Below are 14,909 nucleotides of genomic sequence, written 5' to 3' on the forward strand. Positions count from 1 at the left end.
ACTTAAACCCTTGTTACAATAATTTCTCACTAGAACCAATTTCGGACATATTGTATAAATCAACCTTGGGTATTCTGGTTTAGAAACCGAAAACGTAATCGAGGAAAAATCAGGCAAGGCTTACTTTTGTGGGTGTTCTTCATGATGTTTTCGAGTAGCAGCGGATACTTGGTGAGTCGCTGAAACTCCATCGGCACGAAATCCTTGAGGTGAAGCTTTCGGCAAACCGGCTGCCGCTGCATATCCTACAACACAACACCACAACCTGGGTTGGCTAAAATGCAAATAAACTCGCAAGGCACACAAAATCATAGCTTAGCAAGAGGAACGGTAAATGCTTAAGGTCTTTCAGCAAGGCGCAGTAACTGTTCTGTATTTAAAAGGTTAAAATAAATTGTGTAAAAGTACAAAAATTTCTACAAATCTATTACACTCGTAATGCGAATACATCTAACAAAAAAAGGGATTTTTTAAACATCTGGTACTCGGTGGATTCCAGCGGCATTTCCCAGCAGAAACGTCTGGCCAATGTCAATGCTGGCACCTAACCTTGCTCGTATCAGTGGGGTTATCACCGAAACTTGCTAAGCAGTTTGCAAAACTAATAATATTTTTTACTTGCTTTCGTTTGAAAATTAACAAAATCGAGAAACGTTTTGGTAAAACGAATTTCCTTCCCTTTGGAAAGCCCTAAGCAAATGTGATCTGGAGCTAAATGGTGTAGTACATTTTTACTAAAACATACATCGACTGCTTGAGTGCAAAAGGCTATCAAGGCAATTCGGCAATTCACGATCCACAATCCCCAGCACGTTCACATCATAGTTTCCGTGACTTGCAAAATAAAGTGTCCATCAAGCAGTTTTCAGAAATGACCTTTGGTCGACTTTTCATGATTTGAACTCGATTCGAACATGTTGTTGCCATCGCGTTAATAGGCAATTTACACCCAAACTTTAATGGCAACGAAATACTATTTTTATATCATTTTTTGTGAAAAGGCTAGCCTAGTACTCTACGAAGCGGACATTCAAGATAATCGAAAACAACCATCTACAGAAGCTAAGAAAATATTTTTACGCCACATTGGCATACCTCGAGAAATTGATTTAGTTTTTGGTCCTTCTTCGACTTTTCCTTGATCATGCTGAGAACGGCTGACTGGTTGCCGCAGTAGTGAGCGCATTCCTCTTTGAACTCGTTCCCCCTTTGATCGTTGAACTGAAGCGACAAGATGTAAAAAATAAAATTATAGAAAGTGCAACGTAGATTAGGATCAAATCTATGAGAAGCTATATGTCAAACATCAAACTATTATTCTGCAAAGAAAATCTGCAGTTCCTAAAGTATTTGTTTCAACTTTTTCAATATAGCCCTCTGCTATCAGACCAGTCGACATTTAGAAATCATATAGGTTAAACATTATACGTATAACATTTTATTAGTAACAGTTGTAAAAATTATGTTTATATCTATACGATAATCCACGTTGAGTCGCGATTAGTCATGTTAACTTAAACAGAACACTTCATTAAAACACTATGTAATCTAAAAAAGCTTGGAACAATTCGCCAGTCTGGAGCCGCAGTATTAACCAATAAGAAGTTGAGTGATCTTATTTTTGCAGTAATTTGCCGGCATGTACCGAATTTATGCACCGGATTAAAATACCGACGATTGGTGTTAAACCCACTGAAGTACTCACGCGATCGAGAACGATGTCCCCGATGTTCTTCACCACATAACCATGGTCCCTCGCCCCGTCCTTGGCCTTCTGGAGCGCCTCGTTGAAGACCCGGTGCATCTGGAGCACGGTTTGGAGGTTGGGGAACGCGTGGAAGATCTCGTCTTCAGTGAAGAGGTTCTGCTTCCGCAGTGGCTCGTAGAAAACCTTCGAGGCAACAGGAGGTAAGTTATATTTTCAGATTACCAAAGGGATAACAGCGACGCTTGGGGAGCTTATTGATTTTTCCTTAAACTTTACAAGGAGAATTTAGTAAATACACATGGTAAAATTGTAAGCCTAAACACACGAGGCAATGTCAAGCCTTTGCAATATGATTGAAAAGTACTTATTAGCCAATAACAGATAAACCTAAAAAATTGCTTTTTAAGGTAATTTAGGGGTAAAACGCCGTTTAGGACGAAAGGGAGTGAAGACCAACGGGTGTTAAGAAACCTCGTTTTCGTCCGTTGAACACCATACCTATTGAGGTAACTCTGTAATATTCTCAGAGCTACATTTAACATGCGAAAAAATAAAACTATTATTACTGCTACTTGCTTTCCTGACCAGCAACGAAGTCACTAATTACACAGGACCTTCCAACATGAACATTGGGTTTGTGTTCGACTTCGAACAACATAAACTTTATTGCTGCTCAGCAAATAATGTACTACTGTATAACAAACTACTGCGAACCTCCAGTTAATAAAAATTATAGTGGAGCAGTGGAAGGGTTATAGATGAAAAAGGTTATAATTCGTAGTCTCACCTTTTCAAGAATCTTGAGGTCCCTGACGTGATGCTGCTCGGTGTAAATGAGCTCGTTGATCACCTCCTGGCGTTTCACTTCGCGCCGGTCGATCGCCTTCACAGCCCATCCAGGAACTGTCTCTGACCAATGCTGCTCCGACGCGTCGACGTTTATCTGCAAGTTTTCAAAAAACATGGTCACATGTTGGGCTTATTAATTCGGTGCAATAAGCTCTTATGAAATAAAAACAAGGCAAACGAAAACTTTGCTTCACAAGTTCATGCTACAAAGTAATTGTCGTAGTCGGTGGTTTTCACCTCACATACGCCCTAAAAGTTCTTTCCTTACAAAAATAAGTGGCCACTAAAAATGAAGGCAAAACAAACAACTCCACATGATTATTGACATTCTAGCAGTAAATATGGAAAAAATGTGTCGAACCTCCATATCGCCAGTAACACTGGGTAAAATCGGCTTCTCTTTCGTTTCATCGGATGGAACATCAGTTGAATTTGGCACATCATTCTGCTCACTTGATCTATTTGGGTGGAAAAAAGCGTCAATTCGATAGAAAAAACTTAACTAAATCAGGATACAAGTGGCAGCGATAAACGCTCAATGCTATTGGGGAACCTTAATACTGAACCTCCTACCTACGGTTACAACTCGGGAAAAATATTTCTAAACTGAGAAGAACCTATTTCACAAATATATAAAACACACAATGCGCACCAAACCAAGTAACTCCGAATCAGTTGCTCTTGCTTCCTATACCAGTGCTTTTCAACCTTTTGCTAGAGTGGAACCCTATGGAAACATTTCACTGGCTCGAGGAACCCCAGGGCAATAATTCCACTGGCTCGAGGAACCCAAGTGTAATAAACAAACTTCAATTAGCTACACAAATTAGAAATTGCGGAACCCCTGGCCTGTACTAGCGGAACCCTGGTTGAAAACCACTGTCCTATACTAATGTAAATCAATACAATTTTACCACAAGAATACAAAAACGGCGTTCTACCAATTGTCCTTGTCAGAAACTCATTGTTAATTATCTAGATCGATAGCAGTTACAGCGGTTTTCAGGGGTTGTATTTGAATTCATAAGGGCGACTCACATGTGCTGGACAACCGCTTGTTCGACCTTGTTTTTGTCTGGGTCGCTTCGGCTTTTGCTCTGCCCGCTCACTCGCTTCTCATCATCACGATGACGCCGAAAGCTGCCAGACCGGGTTTGTCGCAGGGGCCTTAACGTTCGGAGGGTAAAAACAAATTAATAAGTTTATCCAAAAAAGCTCGGTAAACATTTTAACTTAATAAGTGTTGAATTTACTGTTGCTGTCAGGCACTGTTTCATTTAAAGTACCAACGTTTCGACCACCTATACGGGCAATCTTCTTTAGGGCCATATGATGGCAACTATAGGTGAAAAAAATATGATTTATATACACTAGATAGACAAACAATAAAGGAAAAAACACAATGGTCCACGTTCTAACCACTTGGCCAGAAAAACGAGATAAACACCATTTGATTGTCTAGTATATATATATTTCGCTTATAGTTGTAATTATATTGCCCTGAAGAAGATTGTCCGAATAGGTGGTCGAAACATTTCTACTTTAAAAAAATTTTGCCGGAAGAACAATTTTACAATAGAAGCGTAGTTATAACTCCAGTAATTTGATGAAAACGGTAGACGCATAAGTCACTGCTTTTAATGGCGTTCTTTGACTCAATGTCATCGGGAAAATAACTTCAGTTTGATTTAGGCAAACTAAACATAACTTGACATGAAACTCAGGGTTTGTGTTAATTCAGTTAAAGTAAAACTGTTTGCTATACAAATTAATTCCCGGGATGAAATTAATTTATCAATTTTAAAAAGTTTTGCAAAATTTTATTAAAACAACTGCTTGACATGCTGCAATTGTTACGGCAATAATTTAAGTTGGGACAGGACTCCGGTAACTAACGACTTGAACTGTTAATTAGCTTTGCAATTTCAAAATTACACTTTTGTTTTATAACACTGAAGTATGTTAGCGGAAGGGTATTTGTTTTACACGTTTAAATGGCGCCTAACTGCAACACATACCATTACGAAATAAAGTGCACCTGCAAAAGTGCTAACGAAAAAACACAGCAACAGCAATAAAATAACCCTCACTTCTGTCCGCTATCAGGCGTCAATGAGCTTCCGAGGGTCTGTCCGGTTGACGGGGTTTCCCCCGACCCAGTGGGGCTGGTGTCCTGGTAGCGGCTGACCATGTTACTGACGATTCCCGACTCCGGCATTTCCTCGCTGATGGTTGGCGCGATCACCGTCGCCTGTTCGGCAATGGGCAGCTGCGTGCTCATGCCCGCTGTTTGAAAAATGCGATTGCGGGTTATGACAAGGGCGCAAACTGGTCTGAACAGGTAAAAACTAGTTTTACTTGCCAGGTTTTGCGCGCAAAGGATATCGGGAAAACAAACTTGACAGTGAATTGCGGGTAAAAAAAATAACCGTGTGGGTAAAATTTACTGGCCAAAGCAAAATTAAACTGCTGTAATTGATCCTTTTTTGCTTCGTTTGGTATTGCTTAAAAAACATTTAAAAACAGATACTAGTTTAACAATTGAAGTAAAAGATGTTTTTACTGCAAAACGTATGTTGTAAATATGCACACTACTTGCTTTTAACGACAGGCTTTATAAGTAGTGAAGCAATCATGCCATGCAAAATAAAAAAAAAGCTAACAGGCACAAACGCATCCACAAGCAAGCAAAATGAGAAGCATTATCAAGCAAGGTAGTTTAAAATGAAAGCATGCACAGATATTCAGGGTGAAATATGTAACATGAAAATAACAACACCAACACGCCGGGTCGACTGGTCATTGTTTATCCGGGTGAATATAGCGACTAATACAGTAATGTATAAAACTTATCTCCGCTAAGACAACGAATATGTGGTTTTAAAAGCTAAAGGGGACCGTATACAGAGGTGAAAAATCAGCCGGGAAAACGTGATTTAAGTCGTTCTGAGCCACAATGAGATAACGAACAACGTCCAACATTGTCAACCACACACAAAGCCTAATTCTGTTACGACAGACAAAACAGCAGCAGATTCAGCCTTTTGTTCTACGCGCGCGCGAGCGAAGGGGGCACCTGATTGCTCGAAATATCCCGTCTGCATCTCCTCGGCCCGTTGCAGCTCCTCAGAGGGGACGCTCCTCGAGCGAACTGGCGAGTGGCTCAGGCGAATGCTCGGCTTTCCGCCGGGAAACGACTTTCGATTCTCGGCGGGTCGCGAGTCGCGCTTCTCGAAGGCCGAGTCGAGCCCGCTGCCATGATCGAGCGATTGGGAGAGATTGTGCTGTTGGCTGCTCGCGCCGCCACTGCTCGGTATCGGGCCGGGCGGGACACTAACTTTGGTCGGTTGTAGGATGGACTGGGCGTTTTCCCAGATCGTGTCGGGCGATTTGTGCTTTTTGCTGGCTTGTCGATCCTGGTGCCTCTTGCTCTCCGCTGTGCCAGCAAAAGCAGCGATAAAAGAGGCCCGGGTCAGCGCTCGTGTTAGTGCGAATTGACAAAACACGCCAAACAGGTGGGACGTAACAATCATCGCCATTACCCGACGGTTTTTAAAAGAAATTGTATTAATTGCTTAATAAGTAAGTTAGGAACAAAGCAATAAGCAGGTTGGCGGAACTGGAGGCTAACCCAAAGGCAACAGCGATGCTATTTTGCAAACAAATCGATTTTTATCGAGTGTATTAGGCTGTGTTGCTATTAATGGTATACAACTGACTCCTGCGGCCTGTTCGGTCGCCGGCAATTCAACTGAACAAAATTAACAAAAGCAAAGTGACAAACAAACAAAAAACGCTGGTGTTAGTGTGGTGAGTTCACGTTGATGTTTTGTAGCTTGCAAAGGTGGCAAATCACCAATGCAGTTCACCACCAAAATCACACGCAAGAGCTGTGCTCGTTTTGTCTGTGTGTGGGTGTGAGAGGGGGAGGGGGGTTGCGGTCAAAGTGCATGCAATATATGTGTAAGAGCTAAAACAAAAAAAAACTTAAAATCAAAAAGGAGTATGCGCTCTCACAAAATAGGTCATTCTAAACAAGCTACACAAACATAAAAAATAAGGTTAGGTTGCAAACTTTGTTATAAACACTATGTACCACGCAGGGACGATTGGATTCTACGTGTTTTTAAAATAAAGATGAAACGTTGCTTGTATGGACATTAATGCGGCGAGGGCCTTATGCTGATAAGAAATTGTTTACACACGCTTTAGTTTCCGGGTTTGTAAAACGTTGGACTATAAGGTGCAATCAAGCAATCTGAGCATTACTTTAAACTACCAAGTCATTCCGTTCATAAGTGATTCCCAACCTTATTTTGTTTTGGATAAAGCCGTGTTTATCTTACTCCCCGGGACGCATCTACAAACTTCTGCAGCCCGCTAAGCGACATTGAGCAAACATGTCCTTAACAAACGGAAAACCGCAAAGTAGAAACACCCGAAAAACGGAAAACTCCTTTTTTCCAGGACAGTCCATGGCAAAGGAAACCCAGGTTGGGAAGCACTCACGGATGACCGGACCTAACAAGGCGGACGACGCAGCTAGGGAAAGAAGCAGGTTGTTATGAAGCTGCGGCATACCGGCGTTTGAGTCACTTCTCATTTTCTTCTTGCCGCCGATCAGGTTCATGAAGGCACTTGGTTTCTTGCTTCCGTCCTCCAGCACCGACTCCTGACTTCCGCCGTACATCTTCGACTTGGCCAGCGACGGTTGCTGGGGCTGAGTAAGAGCAAGGAAAGCGACTCGCATTTACTCTTAAAAGCGCGTGGTCGACTTTAACGGCACCAGGTAAATTTTACAGACTCTTGGTTTGGGTAACCATTAAAATAGATTTACAATGTTTCGTCTAAAAAGTTTATTAGCAATTTCTTACCTTTATATAATACTGAGTAATTTAAACATTCACGGAAATAGATCAATATCTAATTAGAACAATACTCTGTTAGGTCAAATTGTTTGAAAACCCTACTGTCGAAAATAAGGTTTTACTTAACGAAGGTAACACATAGCCCCGATGTTTGATTCCTCACAAAACCTCGGTCTTAATTTATCATTTATTCTCTGTTTATGCGACTAGCCTCATCAGGTGAATCCGTATTAACCAAACCATAATTAACCAGTGTAGTCTAACCTTGGTTCGCAGCATGGAGTAAACTTTTTGCGATATTCTGGACTTTCTCTTGCTTCCGTATTTCGTGAGGAACATGTTAAGAGCGTCCTGAATCAAGATCCTGCAAACAAAAATTATAAACAAGGTAAATTTTGCATGCAATCACATAATGGACTGCAGGCAAGTAACTGTACCACTGTTTGCACTTAATTTTATACTGTTGTTTTTATAGAGCAAGGATATTTTAAGGATGAGGTAGCCCAGTCCTGACTGCATGACGAACTTCGTGAACCAGTAAATTAAGTGTTATTTTTACCAAATACCAAAAAAAATCATATTTAGTTTAAACCGCTTTTTTTGGTCTTTTCAAACGTTTATATAACTTGTCTAAGGTTTACTGAATCTTGTTAATTAGTTATTCGATTTTAAAAATGCGCGAACACAAGATGGAACACTAAACAACATCATGAGTGCAGGTTTTGCCACACGGGTTTTCAAAAAAAGTTTGAATATGCAAATCAATTTAAAGACTTCAAAAAACTGTTAAGAACTTCAAGATAGACTTTGTGGCAACCCTGTAGTGCCACAGCCAGCATAAGACATAAGTATAACTTCTGAAAAATAAAAATACTGTTACTGTAAGTAAGAGAACATATAGTCTTTCATTTTTTAACGACCAAATAAGTGGTTACGCATTTAACCCATAAATAGTCTAACAAACATCTTACATGATAGTACCCCCCATTAGGATTTGTGCCCCAGTTATAATAAGAGATAAGATGTTACAAAACCAAAGCCACACATAAGTTTTTAGGTAAAGCTTAACACTCAACTTACCATTTTGGCATCTCGGCGTCGTCCGATATGGGGCTATGCCTGCAAACAAAAATTACACATCAACAAGAAAATACAATAAAATAAAAATAAATATGGGAAACCTTACAGCTAGACCACCAAAAAACTTTTGGTTTTACCACTATTGCAATACGTATAAAATCCGACAACTTTACACGTAACATTAAAAACATATCCTAATGTGTCAAAACTGAATTAGCTGAGATAATCTCTAAATATAAACGCATGGGCGCACGAGTCGGTAAAGCAAAAGAAAATTTGTAGGAAGAAGCATTGGTCGCTCACATGTCGGCAAGCATCTGCGAGATGATGTCATCGACAATACGACTGTCGGGCTGATTGTCGACCTCTTCCAGTTTTTCATCGCCGAACAAGTTGCCCAGGCCTTGCTCGCGTTTGATGCGGTATTGACTGAGCTGGTTGCGGACCTGGTGGGCAAACAAAAGCCGGTGCCAAATTTAGCAACAGAAAACGCGATAAATAGAAAGTAAGAAGCACAGTACATCCTTATTTACTACTATTACTAGCCAACTGAAACATCGACTTCAACCACGCCCTGTTTGAATTTCGCTTTGTGGCCCTTTTCTCAGTTTGTGGCAAAAACGCTACTGCCATGTGTGTGTGTAGACAAAACGTATGTAAGTTGCGCGAAGTAACAACCCAAATATAAAACACATATATACGGATTATAACTCGATAGAAACGAGTCCTATTAAGTGCTAGATAAAAGGAATACAATTGAACGCCAATTGTATGGGCCACAGACAAACTAATTTTCTAATTGCACCATTGTCGTCAATTTGCATACAACGTGATCCGCTTTAGGGTGCTGTGAACGAGTGGCGTGTTCACGCGTTTCCGGTCTTAGCAACTAGTATAAGGTCAGTAGAAATCACAATCGTCACACCAGCTTTCATTGTAAAATAGTACTATAAAACCAGCCAAAGATTTTGTTTTACCACGTGGTGGAAGAGAGAGTCGCACTTTTATAAACTACCCATATAAGCCGGGTGTACGTCATGGCCTATATTGGTGAAAACTCACATAGGCATCATACACGGGTTTAAATACGCAAAACCCCGTTGTGTTTCGGAAAACTGCGAAGTTTGCCAAATATGGCGGGCAAGCTTATACGGAAATCGTTAAAAAAGGTAATTACTAGATAATTGCTGAAATGTGACAAGGGAAAGCCAAACACGACCTAATTGACCTTATTAGCAATAGCATACCAACTTAGCAGACTCGATACGAATTGAAATTGACGCCAACAACAACAAAAAGGTTGAAAGTTAAAAGTTGAATTAACTTCAAAACGAAAATAGAATTAAAGTTTTCTAAAAAGCAGGACATGGAAAAGTAAGCACAAACCTAAGAGCAGGAAAAAGTGGCAGTAAACAAAATAAGAAATATTTCTAAAAGATGTTACTTATATCAAGATATTAGTTTGAAATTATACCAACACTATGCGCAACAACTGATTGTTTCAGATAGTGTTATAAGTAGTGCAATTTATTTACCTCTTTATTGGACACTTGTACTGCCGGATCGAACACTCCTCGTAATGTCTCTTCTGCTGGATTCTTTGCATGAACAGTCGTTTCTACAATGTGTAAGACACAACATTTCATTGAACGTTGGTTAGTATTGTCGAAAAATATGCGCGTTGAAATCGGGGGGAATGTTCAACCATAGTTTTTTTTGCCATTTCTTATTTGAAATCAGTAGCAACAGATAAAAAACAGTAGAGTATTCCGTGATCAGCTTTACAATAATTTTACTTGGCTCATTGACGAAAGGATTGTGTAAGAAAGTTAAACTTGGCTAGGCCTTTATTAACATTTAGCTTCGACAGACTTTTCAACTTACGTATGCTCCGTGTGATTGCTTCGTCCACATTAACTTTTAACACCTAAAAACAATTTCTATAAACAGGGCGCCCGTCATATCATCCATTAAAAGCAAAATATCAGTACAAACGTTTTTGTTAAACATAGCGACAAGGACTTTTGTATTTTATTTTTATGAAAATTAAACTAAAAATCATTTTTTTGGCCGCACAGCTACAAATTAGAAAACTTTGTATTCCTAAAATAACTACAACGTAGGCAGTGACGAGTAACACGGGTTTGCTGTTACTGAGTATAAGGGTATAAAATATTTTCCTATCACGTTTTGTTGCAAATCATTCTGGTTTAAACGTTAACTTTTCCAAGGGAAACTACAATTTCCGATAACAAAGAGAGTGGTTCATTTAGCAATAAAAGGTAACTACGTTTTGTGTCACGAAACATAACATTTTGTAGATTTTCTTTGAGAATTTTGTTTACAGCTTTATACATTATGGGTAATAGAAGTAGCAGGTAGAAAATTTTCTATAAAACTAATTTGTAAAATAGTGCTGAAATACTTAATACTTACAGAGTTGGAGGAAAGATAGGTTTTCATCAGAAAGTCAGCGTGCTTCACCATCTCCTTGGCACTTGACATTTGGCGATAGGTATCTACAGCCAATGTGAAAAGCTGTATAACAGGAAAAAGGTTAAATAAATTACCATTTCTTGTTTGAGGGTAATATTATTCCGGGTAGCATAGAGGGGGGCATACAAAACGACTTTTTAGTAATCAATTTTAAAATCTTGAACAACAGCTGTGTAACCCTTAATATTAATTTACCAAATTACCAATAAGTAATAAAGGATATAAAACGTTCACTACATGCACCTCAGTCAGATTTGATACAAATCCTTCATTTTAAAACATTGTTTATAAACCTTTTGTGTATATTTACTAATTTTAAAAAGGTATTTTTTTCTAAAAATAGTAAAAAGGGAAAAATGAAAGGTAAACAATGATGCTGCTTTATTTCAGATTAACTCTGGGCCTCTGGCCACCTGGTTTTGCGCAAGCATTTCAATTGTATTGCAGCTTATAAGAAAAAAAAATTTAAGAAGCTCACCAAGTTGGATGGGTCATGTGTGGTACACACATACTTCAGAAAAACAGCCAGGTAAGCAGGCCTCTGACACAAGGTATCCAGGTCATTAAATGGCCCATGATCAAGAACCTATGATGACAAATTATGTTGGTTAGAAACAAAACTATTGTGTATTAAGTAAGTCATTAATAGAACTAAATACGGTGATACTTTCAAAATAAAAAAAACAATACAAATTATGTGAAGCCTATTGGAACAGGGAGAAAAAACAATATATTTCATAATATGTAATAAAATTATTAAAATTAAAATAATAAAAAAAAAACAATAATGACTATTTATCAAAGTTGAATTACCATAATTTGTAAAGTGAATTGGCCATAAGAAGCTAGTTTGGTTACAAGTAAAACTCATTTCAGCTAACAATATAACTACCTGTATAAAAATTAAATAATTCAAAAGAGTAGGTTTGATCTTTAAACTGTTATTGCCTTTCTCTATTACCTAAACTTTATACAGATCATTAAATAAAGTAGTAATAATAAATTAGGTATACCCCATCTTCCTCATTAGCAATGTCATCATCTTCAAAATTCATAATTTTTCTGTTTTGTTCCAGGCCAGGAGTTTTTGGTCCATCATTCTACAAAATCATAACAACACATTAAAAAAACATATTATTAAACCAGTATACACCTATTTAACTCAATAAGCAGTCAAAAGAATATATATATATATATATATATATATATATATTTAACCACAAACCAGTTACACTCTGCACTAATTAAAATAAATATAACACTTTTAGGTTCCCTCTAATTGGTCAAGTAAGTGATAATTTTCCTAATTGCAACTACTTGTGTTGGTTTTGACATCATAATTAACTATTACTATTTTGTGAGGTTTTACAAAAGGAAACGCCACATTAGGTATAAACTGTTAAATACACTGCTATTTTAACAACAATATGTAATATAAATAAAATAAAAGCGCAAATGTTAATTCACTGTTTTACTGTTGCACAAAAACTTGGAAAAAATGTATGTAATGGAATAAGCAACTAACAGTATTTAAATACTAAGGTTTAATTTTTGCAAATAATTGGAACCACAATTTTATCATTTGGGTTTATTAACAGTTTACTAGTTAAACCAGTAATTAGGTAATCTTCATTTACATTTAAAAAGTGATACATCTGGACAATTAAAATATATATTGAGTTTCATTTAACATACATTATATTACTGTACATAATTTGGCAGTAAGTAAAAAGTGTTTTTTTTTTATTATAAAACTAAGACATTTGACAATAATCTGTTTGTTGAACATAACATAGGTTTAAAAACTAAAAAAATATTGGTAAGAATTCTCAAAATTTTACTTGAGAGCGCACTAAAATCAGCTGACTTAACCAAATCACAGGGTCATTAAAGATTAACTAAATGGCTGGCATTTACAAATGTAAATTCAATGATTAAGTTAGTAGTTTTATAATTTAGTTTTACTTTGAAACACCAACCACGATAAATTTATGAATTGATATTAAGGAGAATAATGCCTACATATGTTCAATAATATTGCATTGTAGTTTCAAGCATATGGATGGTATCTCAAATTCCGTTTAGGTATAGAGGTGTAAAACCATTAGTGAACAGTTTGGATTCCCTAATTGCCTAAAAGTTTAGTTGTTCAAAAGGTTTTAAAAAAGTCGGGAGAATTTCAACGTATAACATAGGTTTTTTTTAAAGCTTGTTGTCAAAACGCCGTTTTTTTTATTATTAGACAGTAACTTTAGAAAGTGCTAAGATAAAAAAAGTCTGATAAACAAGGTTTTGTGGCACACAAGTAGCAAAGCAATTGTCTTTCGACTACAATAGACGATGCGTCTAGCAGATTCTTTAGAAACAAATGTTCATTTCAGTTAAAGAACCTTTCTCGCAAATAAACAATCAAAAAATCTTTTTTTTATCAGTTTTTCCTCCCAAATTATTATTGCCTTAAAAAAATTCCGTCCTAAAATAAAAAAATTCGTCCGCCAAGTGGCTCCCTTTAAAAACCACTGCATTAGGCTAATTCATTACTATTTACCATCTAATTACATATTACCTTATAAATAATTTAGCAAGGTTTTACCTGGACATGATTAGACATAATTGTTTGCTGAATGTCATCCAAAAGTCCAAGGCTCCCAGTATCTTCAGATTTCATACTCCCAGGAAAGGAGCCCAAACTATGCTGATCAGGCAGCACATCATTGAGAGTATTGCTGCGTTGTTCTCTCACAGAAGCATCTCTCTGTTAACCGCCAATAAAATATAACTGGTCACACATTTTTCTATCAGTAAAAATAACATAAAACCAAAGCAAAATCCTTCAGCTTTAAGGTGGTTATTAGGGGGATTATTTTTGATCAAAATAATTTGAAATAACTCAAAATATATTTTTTGACAAAATTTTGACCTATCAGCTATCACAGAAACATTGATTTAAACAGCATATTGTTGTTTGAAGTAGTGCATTAGTGTCTTGGCGTCGTCAACCACACGTTTTTGATGTTTTACTGACAATCGGACAAACACAAATCAGTAATTTTTTCGGGTTGATGCAAAACTTGTGAAAATGCTTAGTTGATTTTTTTGTCATTTAAATAAGACAACCATAAAAATGCCAAAGAAAAACAACACGCTAGGTATTTTAGAATGTTGTGTAAACAGTTGAAATACAACGCAAAAATAGTTGCAGAAAATGAATGAAAAAAGCAAAAAAGGTCAATACATTTGTCCCAAATCAGAGATAAAAACTATATCATGCAAAAAACGAAGTTCAAGCTGAACCTAATGCGATAAATAAGCCCTGGGTGGTGGTCTTCTGCAAGCTCGCGTATACCTACACTGTTAAAATGCCGTTGAATATAACTCAAACCTTTTTTGGAATAAAATTTTAGCTGAACGTCAATTTCAAACAGCTGACTATAGTTTTTTTTTTTATTTTGTAAATGGTTTAGGTGCATTTTTAATACAATTTGACTTATTAATTTTAACAAATTTTGACCAAGTGCATAAATTTTGACAAAATTTTGACTTTTTTTGACAGGTAAAAAAATAATCACCCTAGTGATTATACAATTTCCACAGTAAACAGAGTTTTTTTTTACACTAAGTTTCTTGAATAGATTAATTAAAACAATTTTCTAAACTGGAAATGCGAACGACTAATTCAAAACAGATTATTACTAATGTACTGCCATCTATTCATGTATAGCTACAGCTACACAAAGGACAAATGGCCTGGCACCCGTTGATCATTAACATGTCTCAGGGAGGAGAATAACTATTTGCTTTGGCTGATGGAATGTAATACAGTTCAGTATGATAAAATATTCCTGGATCAATACATCTAACAACATATTTACAGGCCAAAAATATGTCAATTTGACCACCACCAGGGT

The 14,909-nt window shown here is 37.1% G+C and overlaps 1 protein-coding gene across 6 annotated transcripts in view; it reads right to left on the reverse strand.

The window, feature by feature from the left end:
* The window catches only part of LOC146167943 (rho guanine nucleotide exchange factor 1-like), a 38,357-nt gene that overhangs the window by 11,098 nt on the left and 12,350 nt on the right, over positions 1 to 14,909 (reverse strand). For 5 of the 6 annotated variants that reach the window (XM_083380477.1, XM_083380469.1, XM_083380507.1 and 2 more), the window contains 18 exons: positions 13,595 to 13,756; positions 12,015 to 12,101; positions 11,480 to 11,587; positions 10,942 to 11,043; positions 10,390 to 10,432; positions 10,041 to 10,123; positions 8,809 to 8,951; positions 8,506 to 8,544; positions 7,690 to 7,789; positions 7,139 to 7,277; positions 5,634 to 5,993; positions 4,648 to 4,843; positions 3,596 to 3,724; positions 2,919 to 3,015; positions 2,496 to 2,651; positions 1,706 to 1,891; positions 1,096 to 1,221; positions 125 to 245 (listed from right to left, as the gene is read on the reverse strand). In XM_083380477.1, coding sequence (XP_083236603.1) covers positions 125 to 245; positions 1,096 to 1,221; positions 1,706 to 1,891; positions 2,496 to 2,651; positions 2,919 to 3,015; positions 3,596 to 3,724; positions 4,648 to 4,843; positions 5,634 to 5,993; positions 7,139 to 7,277; positions 7,690 to 7,789; positions 8,506 to 8,544; positions 8,809 to 8,951; positions 10,041 to 10,123; positions 10,390 to 10,432; positions 10,942 to 11,043; positions 11,480 to 11,587; positions 12,015 to 12,101; positions 13,595 to 13,756 — 2,377 coding nt within the window. The remainder of the gene's footprint in view (positions 1 to 124; positions 246 to 1,095; positions 1,222 to 1,705; positions 1,892 to 2,495; positions 2,652 to 2,918; positions 3,016 to 3,595; positions 3,725 to 4,647; positions 4,844 to 5,633; positions 5,994 to 7,138; positions 7,278 to 7,689; positions 7,790 to 8,505; positions 8,545 to 8,808; positions 8,952 to 10,040; positions 10,124 to 10,389; positions 10,433 to 10,941; positions 11,044 to 11,479; positions 11,588 to 12,014; positions 12,102 to 13,594; positions 13,757 to 14,909) is intronic. The other variant, XM_083380491.1, reaches the window with a different exon arrangement.

The sequence above is a fragment of the Ascidiella aspersa genome, chromosome 1 (assembly GCF_963924565.1).
Source record: "Ascidiella aspersa chromosome 1, kaAscAspe10.2, whole genome shotgun sequence".
NCBI classification, from domain to species: domain Eukaryota; kingdom Metazoa; phylum Chordata; class Ascidiacea; order Phlebobranchia; family Ascidiidae; genus Ascidiella; species Ascidiella aspersa.